This window comes from Leptinotarsa decemlineata, unplaced genomic scaffold (assembly GCF_025532065.1).
Source record: "Leptinotarsa decemlineata unplaced genomic scaffold, Ldec_3_MD MMD2_tig00000218_RagTag_RagTag, whole genome shotgun sequence".
Lineage (NCBI taxonomy): Eukaryota > Metazoa > Arthropoda > Insecta > Coleoptera > Chrysomelidae > Leptinotarsa > Leptinotarsa decemlineata.
In genome coordinates, this window is record NW_027412545.1 from 7,085,297 (window position 1) to 7,107,167 (window position 21,871).

Here is a 21,871-nt window from a genome sequence, read left to right on the forward strand (position 1 = left end):
TATTTATTTTTTCATTTATTTGGAAGGTTCCCATCTCTTTTGTTTGAGAAGTAAAAATCCAAAGCGCTGTTGTTCCAATCAAAACTTTAGTTTTATCCTTGTTTATTTCAAATGTGTTCCTTGTGAATTGAGTTCTTTCCTGATCGATGTTGTGAATGCCTGTATGTGAATCCAGTAGACAGGTATCGTCAGCAAATGCAATACATATATTAATTCATTAATTTTATCAATACACTTTTATTAACTGTACTAAATTATCAATGAAGGATAATAATTCACAACATGATAGATAACAAAGACGTAACTTCTGTTAAATGTATATCATTATAATCAAATAACACTTTTTTGTTAGATTTTCACAGAACAGTTTACAAAACCGCACTATAGCTTTTTCAGACTTGTTCATACATACTAAATTGTACATAAATAGTGCATTACATAACAATTTGATTCATACAAGCTTTTACGAAATCAATCACTAAAAATTGTACCTGTATGTAAGTAGAATTGAATATAAGAAAAATAATCCCATAGAATTTTATTCTTTCCCTCTGTTAAATTTGTTTTGTAATGTGGAAATTGGGAATGAGTTTATTTATTGAGTTCGTGAAATTTTTTTGTAATGTTCAAGTCGTAGAATTGTTATTCATCAAATAGGTAGAAGGTCATATGATTCAAATTGTTAAATGAAGCATTATGAAGAATTTTGTCAGTAATAACAAACATGAGATAGCTATTGGGTAGTGAAACACATGTTGTGGTTTTGTAAACTGTTCGATTTCAATTCCACAATAAAGTGTTACTTTATTATGGAATCAGTATGTATTCATGAGACTTGTAGTGTGGAGGAATTATTTGAATATCAATTCAAGTACTTTATATCTCAATTCGTTTTGTAAACCAGAATTACTGAATTGATAGTTAACAAGATTTAAAAAATAAGTAATGTTCAGGCTTTGACGATGTGTCAATTTTTATTCTTAAAAAGGTCCCATCATGTTCAATTATAGTATATTATATACCTAGGGTGAGAAATGAGCTATTATTTACCGAGCATGTTTATATCCTAAGGCGCGTAGCGCCGAGGAATATAGTGTGCGAGGTAAATAATAGCTTTCTCAGCCGAGGTATATATACAATAGAATTGTTTTCACTACTAACATTGATATATTAACAATTTTAATTTTGGCATATATTCAACAATGTTAATTTGTTGAATATATCGAAATATCAAGTAGAGTGGAGCGTGTTTCTAATCAGACTGGCTTTATTTATGTAAAAATTTGGCATGTGTCAAATTTTGTTATGAATCTAGGAAATATCTCATTGCATTTTTGATATATTTTAATGTTCCACTTCTCTTATCTGCTTCTGTATGTTAAGAACTTAGAATTTCTCAATTCTGTATTATAGTGACAAAAAATGTCCTTGGTTATATGATAACCCAAGGCAGCTATGAATTGTTGCATGTAAAGTTGAAACGGGACAGTTTCCATGTTGAATACGCGATGTTGATGATAAGCGCGCAACATCTACTTAGGCCATGAAAACGTTTGCCGGCGTTTCCATGACAACCAAACACTGTACAATGATTATTATTGCTGTCAGTTTGACAAATGCGGTTTTAATTCAAATTTAGATGTCATTTTTAAGAAGGTAAAAGATCTATAAAAGTAAAACATTAATATAATTAATTGAAAAATGCCCCCGCCTGATTTGTCACAATTGTACAATTAATTATAATTTCAAATAATTTTCAAGCGTATTTCCAATGTTCAATTTCCTACTTCTAGTTGATAATTAAGTTAACAAAAGTTTCTGTGAATATCTTTAAAATTATAGAATTGTTCTCATTATTTACCTAGGTGATTTTTTATTATCATTATTTACCAAGGGTGAGAAATATCAATTCTCGTTATGGGAATGGAGTAAATAATAGCAATTTCTCAAGTTAGTAGTGAAAAAAACCTCTTACCACCTGGGCTGAAAAGTCTCGGGCCTACCACAGAGATGCAGTCACCCCTTTTTCAGTCAGTTAAGTAAGGTTAGGATAGGTCGAAAGAGAGTGGGTCTATTCAACCGTCCACCGCAACCCGTAATGATGGATTGTGGCTCGCATCTATTCACACTCGACCAAATAAGCCCAGCTTCTTAACGAAGCCGATCAGTTTATCTGGTGAGTAATATTTCAGGTCAGATAGTAGGAGAATGCCTGTTAGACTTCGTAGTTCATCCCAACTGCAGTTCAACAACTGTTTGGTTTCAAGCTTTGATGGGAGAAAGAGCGCCTTGGAGTGAGCCAATCCTAGAAGATTTTGCCAGGAGTTCATAAATCTTCCTGTCATCTGAGTGTTCAATGTTTTTTGGCAAAGCCTAAAGCGATGCCAATGACAGGTTCTGGTCCTATGAAGCTGCTTGCAGCACCCTCCAGCAAAAGAGTCAGCAGCCTCAGACCAGAGTTAGTACTATCCTTCAAAAGAAAGCTGTTGAAATTTCAAGATATTCTACTCTTGTGCTAACGGTGACATTACTTTTGTTATTTTCAAAACAATGGATCAAAAACAATATCGTGTTTCAATTTCACACTGCTTCTTGATGAGAAAAAATATCGTTCAAGAAAAGCAATGGCTTGAGAAGTGTTATAATAAGGAATTCGCTCCATCATAAATAACAATCAAACGTTGGTTTTCTGACTTCAAACGTAATTGTAGAGACACCGATGATGCAGAAAGCAGTGGAAGTCCAAATAAGACAGTAACACCAGAAGACATAAAAAAAATCCACAAAATCGTTTTGAATGATCGAAAAGTGGAGTTGCGTTGAGTTAGCTGACATTGTATTCATATAAAAAGAACGTGTTGGCTTCATATTGCTTAAGCATTTGACTATGAGAAAGCTGTGTTCAAAGTGGGTGCCGCGCTAGCTCACTGTTGACCAAAAACAAGAACGTCTTGATGATTCTGAGCATTTTTTGGAGTGGAGAGCAACTGGTCCAAACGCCCGAAATATTGGTTGGAAAAATTCTGGCCTCGGTACTGTAAAATGTGCGTGGTGTAATATTCATCGACTATCTTGAGAAGGGAAATACCATCAACAGTGAACATTATATAGCGGTATTGGAGCGTTTGAAGGCTCAAATTGCAAAGAAATGACCGCATATAGCAGAGAAAAAAATGTTGTTTCATCAAAATAATCAAAACAATGGCAAAACTACGTGAATTGAACTTCGAATTGCTACCACATCCATTCAGCACCCAGCGACTACTGACTGTTCGCAGACCTCAAAAAAATGTTCACCGGTAAGAAATTTCACTCCAATGAACAGGTTATTGCTGAAACTGAGGCCTATTTTGAGGCTTAAAATAAATCGTGGTATTGAAATGTTAGAGCGGTGCTGGAATGATTGTGTGGCTCTTGATGGAGATTAGGTTGTTGAATAAAGCCAATTGGGAACAGAAAAAACACGTTTTTTCTAGGCCCGGGACTTCTCAGTCCATATGTACCATATTTGATGAATTTTTCATTCGCTTCAGGAACTTTTCCACAGAGTATCAGAATCGGAAAAATTATGCCAATTTTAGGAAGGGTATCGTCAATTCTCCTGAAAATAACCGACCTGTCACAATCCCGTGTAGTTTTCAAAAGGTATTTGAATATGCTTATTTGGATCGATTCATGAAATTCATTGATGAATTTTCTATTCTGAATGATAAACAGCATGGCTTCCAGAAGAATAAGTCGACGATGACAGCCATCAGTTTTGATTTTTATGAAAAAATTGTAAACCTGATTGAGGTAGGCGAGAGCCCAGTTGGGGTCTTTTGCGACCTCAGTAGGGCTTTCGACTGTGTCAATCATGACAAATTATAACTAAAATTGGAGATATATGTAGTCAGAGGTGCTGCACTTCAATGGATTTCAAGTTTTCCACATAATAGATTCAGTATGTGAGCATAAACATAAAAATAATGATGGAATACTAACAAAAAATTCAGAAAAACTCAAACTCGGATTTGAAGTGCCGCAGAGGTCAATTTTAGGTCCTATCCTGATATAGAGACGATTTCTCATTAATTCTATCAGGTTTAGATGATAACCGTCTAGAAGAAAAATGGAAAGTATACATGAACAAATTAATTGCCAACTATTCTGGCGATGACTCTCATTTCAACCAGTTTGAAATACAAATCGCAAGATTTCATAGTAGACAGAAAACTTTTCAGCAAAAACTCACTTTTACATCTGATAATGAACTGCAGGCAGTATTGCAGAAACTGTGAAATTTTTAGACGTATACGTTGATGAATTCCTTAACTGGTAATCCCAATGTGAACAGTTAGTATCAAAGTTAGGTAACATCATATTTCTTTTGACGAATTTCAAATTTGGATCTGGATTTGGAAAAATTTATATCACTCTATTCACGACTGACGTATGGGTTGTGTCTGTGGGGTAATACTATCCATACACGAGATGTTTTTACTAACCAAATGAAAATTTTAATGACAGGAGTTTCTTACAATCATTCATGTAGAAATATTTCCCTTCCTATAACATTTTACCTCTTGCAAGTTTATAAATTTTTGAAGTATGCGTCTCTATATTTGAAATTATTGACAAATTCTATAAGAATTCCCATATTCATACATTGAAAACAAGGCAAAAAAATTATATTTTTTTTTGTTCGATATGCAATATACATATATAACATTCTTCATATTTATAACCAACTTCCCGAAAATATTAAAGCAATAAAGGTTTTATTTCGCTATAAAAAATCTTTACGTGACTTTCTATTGGAAAAATGTCTTACTAGATGAGTATTTCAATATTAACTTGTTGTTGTTTAATGCATTTTCATGTGACAACTTGTTTTTGTGGTATTTCTGTTTCTTTTTGTATATACTTTCTTTTAATTAATTTATAATTGACTATTTCTACATACAGGGTGTAACTGAATAAGTGTAAAACATTTAAGGGGGTGATTCCTCATCATATAAAGAAATGTCATTGGAGCATCCCTTGTTAAGATACAGCCCCTTAAAGGGGGTACATACAATTTGTATAAAATTTTTTTTCACAAACACTAAAAAAGTTACAATATTGAAATTAACCTGACGTTTTGTACTACCAAAAAGACACTTAGCCAGAAATTTATTTGGTTTACCCCATGGTTGTAAGGGGTTGAAAACGCAACTGCTAAAATTTATTTCAAATGTAACTTTTTGTCTTATTATTTGTTTACCATTTAAAAATTTATTTCCGATAGCCTGTTTCATTCTAAACAAAAAATGCCCCTTGGGTTTTTTTGCCCAAAATAAACCAGTTCGCAGCAAAAAATTATTTTACGAACAACTACAGAGATACATCGTCATAAATGCGAAAATACGATACTAATCTATCTAATAGGTAGCTATTAGCGATAGTGAGAATTAAATTGGTATGATGCTGTCAGTTTGTGAATTTTCGAAATTGAATTAATACTAATTGTGTGTTGTTGTTCTGTTCTCAATTTGTTACTTTAATAATTCACTTGTTATTAAAATGGCATACACAAATGAGGAATTGGCTGATATGCATCACGTTTACGGTCTGTCGCAGGGGAATGGGTTAGAAGCTTCTAGAAGATATGCTGAAATGTATCCTCAACGGCAGCATCCTTCACATAGAATATTTGCTCGACTTCATCAACGATTACGAGAATATGGTTCATTCGATAAAAGAACGCAGGATTGTGGTCGCCATCGAGAAGTACGACCACCACAGCTTGAGGAAGCAGTACTTAATGTGATTGAAGAACAACTTACTACCAGTACTAGAAAGATTGCTTCCCAGCTAAATGTTGATCATATGATGGTATTTGGAATTTTAAAGGAACAACTCTTATACCCTTATCATCTGCAACGAGTACAGGCACTATTACCGCGAGACTTTCCGAATCGCCTTGAATTTTGCAATTGGATGCTGGAAATGATTAGAAGGAATTGTGACTTTCTGAAGACAATAGAATTTACAGACGAATGTAGTTTTCTCGGGACAAGATTATTAATTTTCGTAATTACCACATATGGGCTGATGAAAACTCTCACGGTATTGTCGAAACTAACCATCAAGAACAGTTTTCTCTTAACGTGTGACTCGGAGTTATTGGGGATGATTTAATTGGGCCTCATTTTCTACCTCCTCGATTAAATGGTGAGGCATACGTTCAATTTTTAAGAGAAGTGCATCCAGTACTGCTGGAGGAAGTGCCTTTGAACGTCAGAAGGAATATTTTTTTTATGCATGATGGGGCTCCCGCCCATTTTAGTCAAGTAGCATGTCAGCATTTAACTGAAACATATGCAAATCAGTGGATAGGTCGAGAAGGATCACAGAACTGGCCCGATCGATTTCCGGATCTCAATCCTCTCGATTTCTCTATTTGGGGCCATTTACAGCATTTGGTTTATCGTACTCCTGTTCGCGATGTAGAGGACTTAAGAAAGAAATGTTGTGTGTTTTGTTATTAATGAATTAGTTTTGTTTGTTACCCTTCAATCGTGTAATGCAGGTACTAACTACAAAATAACAATAAATCCAGTTCGCATTTATGACAATGTCTCTGTAGTTGTTCGTAAAATAATTTTTTGTTGCGAACTGGTTCATTTTGGGAAAAAAACCCAGGAGACATTTTTTGTTTAGAATAAAACAGGCTATCGGAAATAAATTTTTAAATGGTTACCAAATAATAAGACAAAAAGTTACATTGGAAATAAATTTTAGGGGTTGCGTTTTCCACCCCTTACAACCATGGGATAAACAAAATAAATTACTGGCTAAGTGTCTTTTTGGTAGTACAGAACGTCAGGTTAATTTCAATATTGTAACTTTTTCAGTGCTTGTGAAAAAAAATGTTATACAAATTTTATGTACCCCCTTTAAGGGGCTGTATCTTAACAAGGGATGCTCCAATGAAGTTTCTTTATATGAAATATCCTATCTTTTTTTCGATGAGGAATCACCTCCTTAAATGTTTTACACTTATTCAGTTACACCCTGTATTTTATGGCAAAACGAAAATATTATTGTAATCATCATTATCATTATTTAAAATGAACTAATTCGCCAACCAGTTGCTTCCATCAGAAATTCACAAAATACTTTTGCCAGCTAAAAAAGACGAGGGCTTTACTAGCGATAATCTTTTTGGGAACCAGTTGCTCATCTGAAAAAATAACCGTGCTCAACACTGTTTCATTCACATAGCGACCTAGCATGCACAGGCAAATCACAGTTGAGAAAATCCATAACTATACAGTCGTGTTTCGAATATTCTCAATCGCAAGTCGGGCTTGAGAATTTACCTAATTCAAATTATATTCTCAAACGTCAAACATAATCACTGAATGGACAGTTCATTTTGTAACATATATTTTTTAACGAAAAAAAAATAGAAACGGGCCCGAAAATTGAAAATTAGTATATCCTACCAGATATAGTGTAATGTGGCGAAAAAGTTGCTATTTCTTTCAAAAATTCATCACTTGAGAAAATGGAATCGATTTTCAACTCAAATAATTATTGTGTTAAATTAATTTATATGACTTTGTTATGAAATTCAATGAGATTACTGTAATTCGGAATATCCTTCACAAATTGATCTTAATTTCAAATATTTTTGATGTAAAGTATACTATTCTCGAGAAATGGTCATTGCTCGATCTAACGAATTCACAACAAACTTCATTCTCAAGAGTAATGACGACCACACTTCTCGCTCGTTGAATAATATACTATTATTTTATTATTGAAAATAACAGTTCTATTCAAATCAATCATAATAACTCTTCTTTGAATTCCAAAGATCCCTTTTTAGATATTTTCATGATATAATCTCTAATATTTTTTGTGACCGGCCTAAACTCATCATGAACATTAATTGACGTAAAACGTGAAGACAGCAAATTTTGTTCGTAATCGTCATTGGGATGAAAACATTGTTGTTAACGGTTTCACAAATGGTCCTTTTCCTGTACAAAGAGGTAGCATTTTTCAGATTTCTACTCGAGATAATTGGTGTAGAAGAAGCCGCACTCAAGAATTCAGAAATGCCAACCCATAAATCTCTTTTAATTATTGTTAGAATCATAATAAATCATTCCCATAAAATACAGAAATCGATTTGAAAACATTGTTGGAATTCATTTTTCATTTTGACAATATTGTCCAACAAACAGCTCATAACTTTCGTGAAAATTAATTAATATATTACAAATGTTTCCCTTCAATTAGGAGGGATTGGTACTATTCTATTGAAGCAACTCTGAAACATATTAATTAAACTTGCTGAAGTGTTGAGGGATAAGTACTAACGATCTGAAATTATATATTGTTTTTCAGTATGGTTTTTGAATACGATTAAACTTATCTTCTTCAAATACATAGAATACACTCATTACTGTAGATGCAGGAATTTCCAGCTCTGAAGCAATTTGACGCGATGATTTGGCAGGATCATCTCTCATCCTCGTCTAAAAAAATAATCAATAAGTTTCGTGTTCGATAGTGAAAAAACTGTGCAATATCCAATCCAGGACACTTTTCTTTTTTTAACATTTACTTCTGGTTTCTTCTCCTGGGTTTCTCAAAGCTGTCATACTCATATGAATTTTGTTAAAATGTTCAGGAGAGTATAAGTCAAAGTACTTGTTTTTTGATATTGACATCATCATTTCTATTCGATTTGTAATAAACACTGGTCATATCATATTTTTTCAAAGCTGGTAAACGGAATTTCCAGTCGATCAAGTGAGCGACAATTTATGAATATTTGACAGTTATATGCATTGAAATCAATATGAGTGCTGATTATGTTTGAGATTAGTTTCCATAGCCTAAGTAGTATCAGAAAAAGTGTTGTACCAAGAAATTATCACTCAATTTTGAATATTATTCAAAACACTTCAGAAAGTGGAATGAAAACTCTATATAGTTTTGAATATGTAGTCTAGAAGTAGATTTTTGTATACTTTTATTATTTATTCTCAATCAACATATTCGTTTTTTTTGTAAGTTTCGACTGTGACTTCGTTTTATAAATTCTAGGAGATCTGTTGTTAGAGTTGTTATCACCAATCATATAATTTGAACAATAAAGGCCTCATTCAAATGATACACATAGAGATTGAAAAGGTACACATTTGAAGTACTTCATTTCTTTAGGAATGAATGTCGGTATATTGCATCACGGACTCAAAATTCAGCATTGTGGTCATCAAACTGGTTTGTAGCTCATCTTCCGTTAATGCACTAGCTGTCACCATCATCTTGGAATATCTTGGATCCATCTGGTTTGGATTGAAAAGTAAAACTCCAAACGGTGCCACAACTTCTGAACACATTGAAAATGAAGCGATCTAAACATTTTCAACTTCTAACCATGGTTTGCTGTTTTTCTGATTACTGATGAGATAAATAATTTCAGTACGAATATATTCGTACATAATGAAAAAAATATTTTTGTGGTAATCATGAACATCTCTGAAACGTTTAAAAAACGAAAAATATTTGACAGATGGAAGTCAGATGTTGCTTTAAATTTTTGAAAGAAATTTAATCTGCAACAGAGGATCTTATAACCATGACACATATTGATATTAATACACATGTAATGGAAATGCACTTTCAGGAAACATGAGGGGAATATTCAACAAATGATGAAATCAAAACTTCATTGTAGATTTTTCACTAAATATTTTACACAACTATAATACGTATTTCACTTCACAATAGCTTCTTCAGGCTTATTCAATACCATCTACACATCTCATTCCAATGAAATTAGGTTTATTATTTTTGTCCAAGAAATTAATATTTCATATACTTAGAAGTTGATATTCACTCTCTCGTCCTCTAAATCCCTGCACTTCCAACGGGGGTGTACCTAACTCTTCTGAGTGAGGATCTCCCTTAGAGGTTGAGAGTCCTAAACTACCTCTCGCCTTAAGATCCGAAAGGATGTATAATTCTGAAACCAGTGTCACTAATGGAACTTTCAAACCCCCGGAAGACCTCTTTTCATAGAAACCTTTGTTACAGTAATGCCGTGATGGATCTCGTTTTCTTAGCTACCCGTGGGCTGCGTTATGACCTATACGGAGGAGATAAGCGTCAACTAAACAAGCCAAACTAGAAGGTTGTTCCTGAGCAGCAGAAACAGAATTTGCACCAGGAGACGAAATAAACTTCTGTGCAGGTTAGCAACCGCTTACGTTCAAACGATAATTCACCCAAACTTGAGTCGAAAAAGCCCTGCATGGTTGAATCTAACGTATGGCCAGGTATGAATGATGTACATAGGTTCTCATATAGGCACATATCAATTTGTATGGCTACTTGTTGCCGGTGAGGATCCACAGAGCGTCTCTTTCTGAACTGCCCAAGAGGGCAGTTCAGAAAGTGAATTGAGCGGCTAAACAATAAATTCAAATAGTGGAAATGAATTGAGCGTTAGTTACTGAGTGTTGTAATAAATAAATTAGTTTGTGATTAGTGAAATATTGTTAGAAATATTTTTGTTCAGGACAGTTAATTTATTAATTTGTCACAGTATGTTTTTAAATCACGATAAAATTGTTTGGGAGACAGAACAAAGTTGATACTCCATCAAAGAACACTATTGACGCCCTCTTGCAGTTTGACACAATCTTGTCTTTGAAATTCAAGGTTGTCTGTGAATAACAGAAACTCAGTGTACTTTAAATTTTGAGTTAGATTATTCTCCACAAAGAGATTGAGGATCTGAAGCTTCGCTAAGAAGCTGAATTTATGTAGTCAAGTTTGAATATGTGTGAGCAGTGCATTCACTACCTACATACTCGTGTAACTACAATAATGAATGCTTAGAAAAACATAACTCCTGTATTTTCGAAATATCCAATGTGTAAAACTCTTTATTCAAAATTTTTCTACAGCCCAAAGTTGCAACGACAAAGTGTGAGGGGTTTTTGGAAAACTATTCAATTAAATAAGATATGAAAGTGAAAAAACAACATGTTTTTTTTCGGTTATGATAACATGGAACCTGATGTGAATTTATTATTATGAAATTCAATGAGATAAATTTGTAGTGGTAGCAAAAAGAGAAATACTTTTCATCATCAAAGTTGTGGTTAAGAGTTCTCATCATTCACGAATAAGACATTCAATTCTTCACCATCTTAGATTCTGTTCGTTGGATATATATAATTTTCATTTCATATATCAATACATTGACTGAATAACGACCACCCCCAAAGTTAAGGCACCCTACCGACTGTACATTGTTAAATTTAAACGACGTTTAACAGCTTACGTTCAGATTAGCTGATGAGAGATCTATTGTGAGTTTTCCCCACGAGAAAACTTTTGATTGACAGATGACAAGACAAAAACTGGCTCGTGTTATTCGCAAATTGCCAAACCACTGGAAAAGGCGATAAGAGTTATTTATTGTGCAGACGTTTGTAATCCATATATGACGTGCTACAATAATGTGTGTTGTACAATAATATTAGAATAATACTCCATATGAAATTAAATGTTATAAGGTCACCTCTTTACCACCTCTATTACTACATTAGTAGATGGCAACTTTGATTTTTTAAATAAAAAAAAACAGATTTGCATTCATCACAGTATCTTTCACCAATTCCTAAAATCTCTTATATCTTATTATCACAAAAAAAATAACTATTTTGATTAAAATTTAATATTGAAGATTTTATTAACTATTTTAAGTTCTTACCAAGTTTGTAACACATGAATGAAATATAACTGACCAGAAAAAAAAGGTGAAACTAGAACCTCCGGTGTAGAAAGACTCCAAAACAAAAACCTTTTTCCCAATTACGAGGAATTCATTGTTCCATTCTCATTTAAACTCTTTTTATTTTCTATCACACTGTATGTATTTATATTGACGGGAGTACCTTCCAGTATCGGGCGTGCGTGTGTGGTATAGTTCAAGTAAACGATATAGTGCAACCTACCTTCCAACAGCCCCCCTTTAATAATATAGTTAGAGAGCTAACTAATTTCGTTATTCAATAATCATTGTATATAATGATATATATAATAAATATTTTGTTTTTGTAGGTGAGTGGGAAAGTAGGGATTCAAATAACAGGATGATAATTGAAAATACTGGGCGGTTACAAAGCCTATATATGTTCTAAAACATATATAGGACAAACATCTAGACCTTTCAGTAGTCGTATCACTTCCCATAAGAGCGATTGTAGACGAAATGTTAATTCTTGTGCATTAACAGAACATGTTAATTCGGAGGATCATAAAATGAATTTTGAAAATCCAAATATTTTAGATAGAGAAACCAATACAACTAAAAGAATATTTTTGGAAATGATACATATTAATAACGAAGAACATTCAATGAATAAACGAACTGATATTGACAGTCTCAGCAAAATTTACACGTACCTACTGAAATATGATAAAGAAAATAAAATATATAGTAATTCGACTATCATTCAGAATTTTCCCACGTGACTTTGTCAGCCAAAAATTTTTATCAACTGTCATTATTTAATGTTTTTCTATCTGTTTTTGAACCTCTTTATATTTTATTCTCACGTTAGTAAGTTCTCCATATTTACATATTTTGTACAAGATATATAATCTTATTATTGTAGTTGTCCTGACGAAGGTGTAAAATATACCGAAAGCTTGACATATAACAAAGAGTTTTCTTTGTAACAGCCCAGCTATTGACTGCAACCTCACGAATTGAACCGATTTATAGTTAATCTAGTCACTAATTATTCTGTTATATATATATATATATATATATATATATATATATATATATATATATATATATATATATATATATCTCAAAATGACTACTAACCAACCTCTTGACAATAAAATAGTCCAACTTCAAATTTCGTCTTTACGTTTTTTAGAATTTCTTATGTTATAGTAGCACACACGTCTGTGATTCGTTGTCGTATTTCTTGCAAGTTTACTGGTTCTGTTCAGAATACCCACTTCTTTATAGTTAATCCAGTCACTAATTATTCTGATATATATATATATATATATATATATATATATATATATATATATATATATATATATATATATATATATAGATATATATACACGAACTGCGAACTAGTCCACGTGACCTAGTTCGCAGCCGGTTCATTTATATGTATTGTTTTTTTTTCCTTTGAGGATGCCGCCAACTTTAAGTGTGCACAATATCGTTTACTTCGACTATACCACGAAACGAGAAACTTTTATTGAAGAACACCATCTATTTATTAGTCTTTCTCGGCGAGCGTTTCACCAAACCAATTGGCGTCTTCATGATATGAAGAAAACTGACCTTATTCTTCATGAATACCGGCGTCGAAAAATCTTAGTACGGGTTAGTATCTTCGAATTTAGTGCAGATGGCAAAACAAAATTTTGGCAATCACATAGGTACAAAGAAATCTACTTTTTTATGCATAAACAACCCATTCATCTTTGTTGGTGGGGCACCATGAGACTGCACTCCAAAATATTTATTTAAATTCCGATATGTAGCTTATTTTGAAGGCCTTGAAGAAACAAGCATTTCTGCATAAAATAGAGGTTTCTACGGCCACCCGTTTCCGAATAATAAGGCCAGTCTTGAAAAAAAAATTATGAGATGCTCAAAATGACTACTTACCAACCTCTTGACAATAAAATAGTCCAACTTCAAATTTCGTCTTTACGTATCATTTCAATAGCAGATACAATTCCATGTCTGATAGCTTCTTCTGAAAGTTGTGAATATAAGGGTAAAGTAAGATATCCGCCGATAAAAGAGCACCAATTACCGCATTACCCGTAATTCCTACTAATACGTTTAATTTCTCACAATTTTATGATAGGCTACTTTGATCCATCGAGAATTGTGAATACTCCAGTATCAGCAGTTGTGTTTTCAAACAAAACCATTTATAAAAAGCTTGATTTATCAATTATCATCTGATCGGGGTAGTTGGGTTTTGTGGCAATCAAAAGTTCTATGAGTTCACAAAACTTCAATATGGATCATCTTCATTAAGTGTTTTTGAAAGCTACATATATTTCGATGTAGGTTTCCACTTGAGATTTTGAGGTGCAACTTGTTGGTGGGATAGCAGCAGGTTGGGTTGACGTGGGTGGTTTGCTCCAGTCAATCGACCGATGTGTGAACCAGTGGCTCAAGCCATGATGCCGGTCGATCGATTTTCACTTCCTATCGTCCAACCCGTGCTAGGGACACCTTGTTAATCCTCGGCTTGCACTGGTTAAGGAAAAAACAGATTTAAACAAAATTGCCAAAATTTAATTTTTTTCATCTATACTAACTTCGGATATATTAGCCTGTTCTAAGACTCTTCTGACACCCGGTATGTTCTCTCTGAAGATTTATAGCAGCGTTGTAGAAAACTGAAAAGTATTATTTGTTAATTTTTATGATACCAAATATTCATTGTGCGGAGTTCTTTTTATACTTCCAAACCTGACAACTGTAATTAATCAAAATAGAGTCTTCAAAATGAAATGAGTGTGAAATTTGGTTGAATACAATTATGTTAAAGAAACAAGAATCTGTGTTTCGTGTTCTAGAGAAGAGATATGATTTTCCGATCCGGAATCCTGTTAGCCATATAACGCATCACAATCAATCCACCATTAACTAGATAAGTTCCGATGGGAATTGGAACCCTTGATATTTCTTGAAGTTATGGAGTATACATTTTTTAGCAAGCACCACGTTTGAATACGGTTTTGCACAGAAATCAAATATTGAAAATATTTTTTTACATTTGACAAAAAATTCTATATCAATAAGTCATCTCAATTCTCAACAATTTTTGTGGAATCAAGTGAACCACTTGATGCAATACTAGAGGAGCTGGAAAAGCATGGTATTATTTTGAAAATTCCGACTCTAAACTCGAAATTCCGATTGTGAAATCGAAATTTCTACTTTTAACTCGAAATTTTGACTTCAGATTCGAGATTATCGCTTTGATCTTCATATTTCGACTTCTCAAATTTGCGACTTTAATCTCAAAATTGCGACTTTAAACTCAAAATTTAGACTTTAAACTCGAAATTTCGACTTTAATCTCGAAATTACGAATTGAATCTGTAAATTTCGAGTGAGGAGACGGAGTTTCGACATTAGAATAGAATATAATAGAATATTTATTTACCAATATTTGATACAATAGTGTACATTTGGCATGTCACTTAAATACTATAGAGTCATGTAACAAAATAAATAAAGACAGATTAAAAACTGATTCATCACATTTTTACACATAAAAATATTTTGAAAATATGATTGTATAATATAACTTATACTTGTCAAATTTACAAAAAAACAGGTGTATATGGGACAAAACAAAATATTTACACTGCACAAAAAGTTTGCACAATGAGGAAATAATTTAATTCCTCATTCCTCCTATTTTCACTTTGACAGGTCATTTGTTTCTACTCATAAATTCATCTATACTATAAAAAACATTCAGCATCAAATATTTTTTTATTTCATTTTTAAATGATAAGCAAAGGAAGACAGTTAAATAAAATGATACAGTTATAGTATAGAGAATTTTTAAATGCTGCTGTTTTATGCCCAGGTATCGACAAAAATTTTTTATGTCGTGTATCGTACATACGCCTTTCCGCAGAGGTATTACAAGAAAGTATATTAGTTTTCGCGTACACTAAACATTTATATATGTAAATACTAGATACCGTAAATATATTAATAATATATTCAATGAAATATGTGAATAAGCTAAAGCATAGCACTTAAAAAACCCTGTTTGGCAATTGTGTCTTCAAGCTGTAAAATGGCAAAATAAGCTTTATTAAGAAGCTTGCAGATGTGGTCAATGTGTGGTTCCTATGTTAACTTGATGTCTATAAAGGTGCCAAGGAACTTAGTTGTTTCAGATAAAACAAAATTGCAGCCGGGTGTTAATGGTCTCCTAAGGTTGAAATTCATAAAAACCGTTTTCCCATGGTTCAAAATAAGTTTATTTCTTTGACACCACGCATATACTTCGTCAAGCGTTACCTGAGTTTTGTGGTAAAGTTCCTCCTCAGTAACACCCGACACAGTAACAGTGGTATCGTCAGAATACAAAGTGGTGGTACCATATTGAATATGATTTGGTGAATCATTAACATAAATTAAAAATAGTAGTAGGCCTAAAATAGAGCCTTGTGGAACACCGAGAGTTACGTCATGCATTTCCGATTGGAATTCGTTACATTTCACAATTAGTTTCCTATTTTCCATGTAGGAATTAATATAGGTCAGGAGACATCCTCTTAGTTGGTAGTTCCGAGATTAAAGTTGAAATTTTGAGTGTAAGTCAAAATTTTGAAATCAATGTGAAAATTGTGATATCAAAGTCAAAATTTGTATATTATTAAAGTCATAATATCTGATTCGAATTCAAAAACTGTATATAAATTTACTGGTATCTCATCTAGCACAGTTGTGAATATATTTTGTTACCAAAAACAGAGAGGCACGTTTAAGTTTATATCAAAGAAGCTATAATGTGGCATGCAGTTCATCTTATTAACTATATCCCTCTATAATCTAGATTCTAGATCCACCTCAAATTTCTCAAATCGGGAAAGAGATCGATACTTTGATTGAAAGGTGTTTTCATTCACTGCCTATACGACCTTGTTTTCGTATTGCATTTTTGTGGACACGTTTTCAAGAATTAAGAATTGACAGAGTTGAAGAATTAACATACTCATATATTCATTTGAAATCATTCCATTAAATATTGAAAATGACCTTCGTTAATCATATTAAGGAAATTATGTACTTGTGTGCACTGTTTGGACCCTTTGGTGTAGTCATGAATATTACTGAAGTTTTTTTTCCAACACCAAACCGTTATTTTTGGTGCCAGTTTGATCTTCCTCTTTAAAATGATCACTTGGTGATCGAAACACGTGTCGAGGTGTTGAAATAACGGTTTGGTGGTGGGGAAAAACTCTAGTAATATTCATATATTACAGAAATACATTTGTAATCTTCATTACCCAAAGTATATTATTGTTATCAACCAATCCTCTCATTTCGAGAGCCTTCGCCGAATTGAAATTTAATCAAGTAGGGGGTGCTTCTGAATTGTTTTTGAATTCAGATAACAAAATCACAATTTGTACTACGTCACTTCTCATCAATCTAAAAAGTTTAAGTGTAATCAAGCCCGGTCTGGGTGAATTCCTGGAAGCAATGGTGAATTTCAGATACACTGTGGAAGGGTCGACGTAGTTAGATGAAAAAACCAAAACTGTATAAGATGCACATGAGGTGAAACTAAAATAAACTCGGAAGAAGAGTATATAACTTCGACACCACATTCGTTAACTATTCGTCGGCGCCAGGCGGCAGGACTCAGAAGGAATTTGCTACTTCCGAAATCCTCATAAGTATGGAATTGGCGGTAGTGCGCCCAACTCACGATCGGAAGGCCGTGGGTTCGATTCCCGCCTCGACCATATATTTTTCTCGAGAGAATTTATCTGGTTGAAGCTGGGATGATTCTGCAATCGTGTTAGGAATCACACGTTGAAAGGTAAGACCTCGTTATTCCTTAGCTCGCACAAGTTTCTCAACTTCTGAGAGTTGTCGATCGTATGGGGCCTACATCTGATTAACGGAAACACACATTTTAAACAGACAGACAGACAGATTCCAGTAAATGCTCAACAAACCTCTCGAAGCACCGATGTAGACCCAATTTTCACCTTGCTTGTCCCCAAACACCTAAAAATTTATTCGCACCAATTGGAGTCCAGACTTTTATGAATGAACTTTACGAATTGAAATGATCAGAACGGCACTAAAAGCAACAGTAGAAACAACAGATAATGATAATTTCAATTCGTTCTCAAGATACGCATTACATACTTGGAAAAGTACGTGCAGCAACATCCCTCCTGAAACACAAGCACCATCAATCAAGATATCAACACTAGCCTGAAAGAAATATTTTCATCTTCAAAAATCTAATTGAATGAATTGATGCATTTAGGAGATTATTTTTGATCCCAAAATTAAAAAGTTAGCAAGCTAGATTCCAGAGAAAACATTTCAAGAGAATGCCGTTAATCACAGCAAATGACGTTATGGAGAGTTTTTTGCACACATTTTGAGCACCAAAGATACCGAACCTGACAAAACATCGTAAAGCCTACATCCTGATTATTCATGTAATTCATTCCAATAATATTATAACTGTCAAAAAAGTTGAAAAATGTCTTAGTTCATAATTGATACTGGCTAAATGATAAAGTCTGACCCAAATAGTATAAATAAATGAATATGTTGAATTGAAATTCCACATATTCACCATTTCCAACGTTCCTACACACTAGAATTTGACAAATGTCTTTCGAAAAGTAACTATAATACCACGCTCACACCACTACGGACATTCAATTATATCTGATAGACATATTGTGTGCATCGGCAAGAATTTCTTTTGTGAGAAAACTTACAATGGAAATTCTAGTCGATGCTACACATTCGTCCCCAGTGAAATCCATTGAATGATCACCAACAGACCAGTAAGAGTAGGATGTCAATGCCGGTTTGGCGTCATTTTGACTTCGGATGGTGAGTCGGATGGCGATGGTCCAGCAAGAAGTTGTTGGTCATTGTCGTCGGTGGTGGTGGTGTAGAAGAGTAAGACAACCCCTCAGCGAGGTTTGTGGGGGGTGGTGGTGCAAAGAGTAGTCTTTGCGTGTGTGTGGGTGTAGGAAAGAATGACAAGTGACAGGGGGGGAGGGTGTTGTGACGGGTGTTTGGTGTAGGTTTTCGTGGGTCCTACTTGTTGGACGTCTCGATTTGGGGGGGTCCTCGAATTGGTCCTTGATTTCGGGGGGGGGGGGTCCTCGAATTGGTCCTCGATTTGGGCCCTCGAATTGGTCCTCGATTTGGGCCCTCGAATTGGTCCTCGATTTGGGCCCTCGAGTTGGACCTCGATTTGGGCCCTCGAGTTGGACCTCGATTTGGGCCCTCGAATTAGTTCTCAATTTGGGCATAAGAGCAATAATAATAATAATAATAATACAGGGTGTTGATGGAAAACACATCAAATACAGGGTGTGTACGTCCAACGTTGATGGTACGGTGATGTGACTTATGAGACGTTGCCAGGTTTTGAAATTAAGCGTGAAAATGACAATTTCCTTAGGCTAAGAGGAAATTTCTCAATCTCATTGATTTGTGGTTCAGGTTGGAATGAAAAAAATTAAACACATTATAAATATTTATTCAAAAATCTTGATTCATAAATATTTTTTCGATGTATTTGATTTAAAATAGGATTAATAAGTTTTGCAGATTCTTCAATACGCCTCCTGAAACGCATTCGATCAACTGCCAAATATTCCCAAAATTTTCTTCTCGATTCATGGTAGGCAAACCTCCAAACAATCATATAATGGATTTCATTATGTTCTTCGTGTATAGTGACCGTTTTCATTGTGAAATCAGTGGTTTCAACTTATGTAGATATTTGAGACAAAATTTGGATATTTGCAGGAATGATACACTTGTAATGAAGTAGATCAGACCAGAAATTGTTTTTATATCAGATTCAGCACAAACTTTTAGAGGTGATGGGTGTGTGGTGGAAATCAATCTTTCTTTAACATTTCTCCAATGTGAATCACCAAATGTTCTATCATCAAAAATGAGTCTTAATTTCCAAAATTTTGAAGTTTTTGGTATTTCAACACCCAAAACTGTCAATTGACCATCATTGACTGTAGATGAAATCATTTTTACCCAATTTGAGGGCCAAGATTCATTTTTATGTCCACCATTATCGAATGTAACAAATACTTCACTCACATTATAGGGTTGATTGATATAGAGAATATTTTGAAAAACAGCAGAGAGAATTATATAACTTGACATCAACATGTTTTACTATTAAGTGAAAAAAAATTTGAATTTGAAAGTTTAAATATATTTTATGATTTGAGGGTAGGGGGAGGGGAAAGCTCTCAATGAAACTAAATAAAAGCAAAAGTTTGTGTAAATACGTATATTTTATGTATCAGGGGATATACTCATTTTTCATAACATCTCAAGAGATGTGCTTCTTGACGATGTGATCGATGCCATTCAAGACTCCACTTGCAAAAGCAGAATATCACCCCACAATATTTGCAAATTATTGATGAATGAGGTGTGTTGATTGGTAGTAATGTAGGTGGAGGTGGGGACATCCACATCATCTCTTGACAGCTGAAAGTATTCTAAGAGTAATTTGGTAGCAAAAAGTTTCGGAAACTTACAACAAATCAGTTGGATCGTTTAGGATTGGACGCTGTGGAGGTATCATCTCCAGTCGTAGAGAGCTGGAAGGTGGTTCTGTCAACATCACTGAACAGCTGAAATATTTTGAAAATGAAAATTTTTAGGAAAACATGTGAAAAAAACAACTCACTTTTCATTGGATGTTGAAGGTTGTGAAGGTATCATCTCAAGTCGTAGAGGGTTGAAAGGTGGTTCTGTCAACATCACTGAACAACTGAAATATTTTGAAAATTAAAATTTTTAGGAAAACATGTGAAAAAACAACTCACGTTTCATTGGATGTTGAAGGTTGTGAAGGTATCATCTCAAGTTGTAGAGGGCTGAAAGGTGATTCTGTCAATATCACTGACTCAAGTTGTAAAGGGCTGAAAGGTGATTCTGTCAACATCACTGAACAACTGAAATATTTTGAAAATAAAAATTTTGGAAAACATGTGAAAAAAACTCACGTTTCATTGGATGTTGAAGGCTGTGGCTGCATCCCACCAAGGTTCAAATTGAGATTGAATTCGTTCCTTTTTTTGATTAAGGAGGAATGGAACGGTTTAGTTGAATTTAATACCTCCACAGGTATCCAAATATCCTTTGACATGTCAGAAAAGTCTAAATCACTAAAAAAATCAAAATATAAATACTGCACACTCTCTTGAATATACATACTTATCCAATAAATATTTTATCAAATTCTTTGGAGGGGTAAACCGTCTGATTTTGCAACAGATATAATTCCAAAATTTTCATCATTTTTTCTCATGTCCCTTGTTTGCTTTTGTTTCAATAAATCATCTGGAATTTCCACACCATCTGGTATATCATCCAGTATGATATCACTGAAAATTCAAATTATAAACACAATAAAAAAAATTCATTATACTTACTTTTCTTCCAAGTACGTCCACAAATCTGCTGGAGGTGTGTACCGATTAGTTTTTAGGGAAATGTAATCCCAAAATCCTCTGATATTGTAGTCCCCCTCTTCGTGGTACTCTGTATTTTCATCAACCATATTGTGATTGAAAAAAGCACAATTACTCAAAACACTTGAAACACTCGAAACACTCGACTTGAAGTGAAAAACTGACAATTGTTTGTAAACGTAAAAGAACATGTTTTAAATAGCAGATAGAAGCGTAGATGGGAGAAGGAGAATTTCATGGTTGATGAATAAAATAGGATTTTGTGGTAATGACCGAACAATAAAATTTATTTTTCGATCATAACAGTTTGTCAACAAGGAAGTAGGTTTTTTGATAAGGTTTATCAAAATGGGTGTGAAACTGAATGTAGGAATTTTGTAGCGTTCAAAACAGGAAGTTGTTTCCTGTGATAAGAAAAAGTTAACGGAAATTCGGTTTGAGATTTCAGTTGATGTTTTTTTTCCCAGAGGAAGTTACTTCCTGTGATATACCAATTGAGGTTTTTTCGCAACTGGATTTTTTTCAAGTGATAAGAGTAGTTGTTTACAGCTGATTCTCGGCCTCC

General features: G+C 33.8%; 1 protein-coding gene across 5 annotated transcripts; it reads right to left on the reverse strand.

Annotated features, from left to right (window-relative positions):
* Positions 1 to 20,099: 20,099 nt before the first annotated feature.
* LOC141481584 (uncharacterized) lies at positions 20,100 to 21,610 on the reverse strand. 5 transcript variants are annotated; one of them, XM_074173327.1, is made up of 6 exons: positions 21,268 to 21,610; positions 20,839 to 21,219; positions 20,659 to 20,787; positions 20,520 to 20,603; positions 20,368 to 20,463; positions 20,100 to 20,317 (listed from the first exon to the last, which is right to left on the reverse strand). In XM_074173327.1, the coding sequence occupies exons 2-6, from the start codon at positions 21,045 to 21,047 to the stop codon at positions 20,140 to 20,142; spliced, it is 696 nt and encodes a 231-aa protein (XP_074029428.1). In that variant the 5' UTR covers positions 21,048 to 21,219; positions 21,268 to 21,610; the 3' UTR covers positions 20,100 to 20,139. The 5 variants fall into 5 exon arrangements, with proteins under 5 accessions (XP_074029428.1, XP_074029430.1, XP_074029429.1 ...); XM_074173329.1 differs by having other exon boundaries at positions 20,839 to 21,000; positions 21,050 to 21,610; XM_074173328.1 differs by having other exon boundaries at positions 20,659 to 20,754; positions 20,839 to 21,610.
* Positions 21,611 to 21,871: the final 261 nt, after the last annotated feature.